At 46.6% G+C, this 3,519-nt stretch overlaps 1 protein-coding gene across 3 annotated transcripts in view; it reads right to left on the bottom strand.

The window, feature by feature from the left end:
- The window catches only part of LOC107098905 (clavesin-1-like), a 7,811-nt gene extending 4,356 nt beyond the window's left edge, over positions 1-3,455 (bottom strand). The window contains exons 1-3 of one of the 3 annotated variants that reach the window (XM_015396796.1): positions 3,214-3,455; positions 2,876-3,046; positions 343-461 (exon numbers count right to left, since the gene is read on the bottom strand). In XM_015396796.1, the coding sequence (XP_015252282.1) occupies positions 343-461; positions 2,876-3,046; positions 3,214-3,249 (326 nt within the window). In that variant the 5' untranslated portion in view covers positions 3,250-3,455. The remainder of the gene's footprint in view (positions 1-342; positions 462-2,875; positions 3,047-3,213) is intronic. The other 2 variants (XM_015396795.1, XM_015396794.1) reach the window with 2 other exon arrangements.
- Positions 3,456-3,519: the final 64 nt, after the last annotated feature.

The following is a 3,519-nucleotide window of genomic DNA, read 5'->3' as shown; positions in this document are numbered from 1 at the left end:
AAAAGTGAGCATCAAGAACCCCTAGACCACAGCTAAACACGGAGGAGGTGCTATGATGCTGCGGGATTTCCTTCTCAAATGACTGGGATGTTTGTCGAAATGATGATAAACTCATAAAGCCGGCCGGTTCTGATCCGAGACTTTATGCCGTCTGCTGGAAAGACGAGTACGGATTTTATTTTCAGCCTGGCATTCAGATTATCATCCAGATTATCAGCTTTAACTCATGGGAGGTTCAGTTAGTTTTGTCCTGAGTAGCATTAAAAACTGGACCGCAAACAGACTAACTCCGTCCTTCTGAAGGCGTGGTCCTCGTAGAGACGGGAATAATGTGTGTTTTACCTGCTCTGGTCCCAGTTGGAAGCAAACAGGATCAAGATTTTTCTCCCGTGTTGATCTGGAGTCTCCAGAACTCCTGGAAAACCGTCCATCAGGGCTCGCTTGATGCTGGGGTCGTCCACCTGAGGAGGACACAGAGACGCCTGTCAGCTGGAAACACCTCGCCGAACGCTGGGACGTCAGAATGGAGGACAGATGGACATCCATGGACTAATCTATGTAATTAGATCAAAGCTAAAGAAGTTCAAGCTACAAATATCCTGACAGATCCGGATTATTCTATTATTATTGGCTTTATCTTCTAAGAAATTATTATCTGAGGTTTCTTCCTGTTCAAAGGGAGTTTTTCCTCTCCACTGTCGCTACAAGCATGCTTAGTGTGAGGGATTGCTGAGGAGTTAATGGCTGTTTCTCAATTCAGAAGAGTACGGACTTGTGTCCTCGCCAAGTCTGTTTTTCAGAAGAACACAGGAAAGTCTGGACTTGGGAATAACGGGAACACGCAGAACAATCTGGGTCAATTGGAACAGAAGCGTACTGATGACATCACCACATTCAAAGCTAATCTGTGTTAGGACTCCAGTCTGTGTGGTCTGTGTTTTTGTGTGTTTGTCTTCCTTCCTCCACCAGGCGGCGCCTGATTCTGATTCTCCTCCTCACACACCTGCAAGGGGTTACCTCGCTAACGGAGGACTCTTAAGCTGCTGACTGCCACTACCTCGACGCCAGAGTGTTTGCCAGTTTTGGGAACTCTAGCCAAGCTGAGTTTTGCTGAGTCAAACTGAGTTCTTAACATTGTTTTTGTCTTTGCCTCTCGGCAGGAAGTCATCCTGCAAACTGGATTTTCAGACCTTCTCTCCCTGGAAGGATCTACTGAGCTTCAAACTGAGCTGAGGAAACAAACCGGAGGATTGGATCCACTTTTCCCCCGAGGATTTGTTTGAGCTTCACACTGAGCAAGGGATTCATCTGCACCACAGTCCGTTCAAGTACCGCAGGAAAACTGAGTGGCAGTCAGTCTTCGCCGTTCATCTACAAGCAACCGCATTCTGGTTGCTTGTAGATGAACCCTGTCCGCCCTCCACCGTATGAGACAAACACCGGAACAAATTCCTCACCTGCTGGAGTCTAAGAGTCAACCAATTCTCTGGAAATGAGTCTGCCTACCTTTCCTCCTCTTCAAGTCCAAGAATCAATTTTCCCACTGAACCTGAACTAACCGCAGTGTCTTCCCCTCACCTTTCAGTTCCGGTTGAGCAGCGTTCAGAGCAACACTGGAATCTCCACAAGCGTCTCAATAAACCTGTTAAACTTTTTCCCTTGTCTCTCTGGACATTTATTGGGGGAATAATAATGAACACAGTCAGATAAAAAGTTTGCCAAAAAACTCTCAATCATGGCCAGCGGTCCTTCAGACACAGCTATGCAGCGAGAGGGCTGCTGCAGACGGGCTAACGTTTCACGTCATCAGAAAACGACAACGCACAAGTACACATAGTGAGAAACGGCAATGAGTCGATGCAATCAGCTGGTTTTCCTTAGATAGAAGTCCTTAGACAATCTGACTGGATGATCTGGTGAACTGGAAAGTGACCTGAGATGACATGATGGGAATTGGAGCTATAGAAATAGAATGAATAGAATTGAGAGTGAATTCCTGCTACTAGGACATCTGAACACTGGCACTGTGGTGAGGAAGCCATGAGAAATTCTCAGTTATAGATTAAAAGTAAAGATTAAAGCCTGGATTAGCTTAAACTGATGCTAAGTTGGTGGTTAGCAGGTATGTAGCGTGTTTGAGCGTTGGGGAGGGTTCCTGCCATCATTGATTGGGGGGGGGCAGTAGAGGTCATTAAAGGGGCAGATTGCCCCACCAACAGGACAATAGGGGAACCACTGGGATCCCTCAAGGCTGGGTTCCTGGACCACTACCCTTCCTCGGTCACTTTCAGTCAGTTTATCGCCCGTTATGCAGATGATGCATTAATATCTGTGACAGACCATCTAGTAGTTCAACTTCTACGTGATACCACACCCTTAATGAGGAAATCTCCTCACATTGGGGGGGGGGGGGGGGGGGGGGGTAGCAGAAAAACTGGGTTCTGTGTCGATGCTTCACAGACATTTGTTCAGGTTAGAAACATATCAGGCGTCTTATGGACGTTTTACAGTAGTAGCCATTTAAAACTTTCCTTGACGGGTCCCTGGCTGGTCCCCTACAATTCCTTTTTAAACATCCATCTTTGTACTAAAATATTCTTTCTGTCGTGATTTGTGGACATTAAGATCTAAAGAGAAGCGCCATCTCCTGGTCAGACCCTGTAATTCAGTAAAAGGGTGGAGTCAGAGTAAAAAATATGCAAGAATTCGGCTGGCTTTTGACCAGGAAGGGCCATTTTGAATGGCTGCTTCTGTCTTTGGAAAACTTTGAGAAAATGTGGGATTAGTCTTGTTAGGTCTCCACCAATCAGCCACACCTGCCCAACTTCCTGCTTTGCTAGCTCTGTAGCCCTAAAGCTAACCCTGAAGCACAAACCTTGAAGCTCTGGAACATGTCGAGGTTCTGCTGTCTGAACTGGAAGTACTGGGCCAACAGGCGGAAAGTCTCCATGTGGTCGAACTTTCTGGCTCTGAGGAAGCGGAGGATGAATTCATCGTCCGTCCGAAGGAAACCGATGTCCGGCCGCGTTACAATCATGTCCCGCACCTACGATAAAAAACAAAGGAATCCCATAGAGACCGTCAACATCGGACACAGTAGATAGATGGTTTGCTGCAGATTTCCTAAATCTCTACGATTATCTCACTGCTTCAACGTCTGCAGGAGAAAATCTGATGAAGTTTGACTCCTAAAGTGACGAGATAAGACCTGACCTGATCGGTTAGTCCAGGTCTGAGGACTACTTCCATGAATCTACCATTCTGGCAGTGGTTCTCCAGTCCTTCTGAACTGAAGACATCTTTCTGTGCCTCTAAAGGTTCTAGGCCTGCTCTGGAAATGGAAAAATGACTCCTGACGCTAACGATGCTAACGCTTCTGATGGCTAAACCAAGGAAACAACTGAAACCAGAAGGTTAGCTGGATCTGTCCAACAGAAGGTGTTAGAATTCCAGTTCCTAGAGGCCAGTATCCTGCAACTTCTAGATCCATCCTAGGTGAGTTACCTCCTCAGAGTCCAC

The sequence above is a fragment of the Cyprinodon variegatus genome, unplaced genomic scaffold, assembly GCF_000732505.1.
Source record: "Cyprinodon variegatus isolate N-32 unplaced genomic scaffold, C_variegatus-1.0 Scaffold821, whole genome shotgun sequence".
NCBI lineage: Eukaryota > Metazoa > Chordata > Actinopteri > Cyprinodontiformes > Cyprinodontidae > Cyprinodon > Cyprinodon variegatus.
This window is presented reverse-complemented; position numbering and strand designations above follow the sequence as displayed.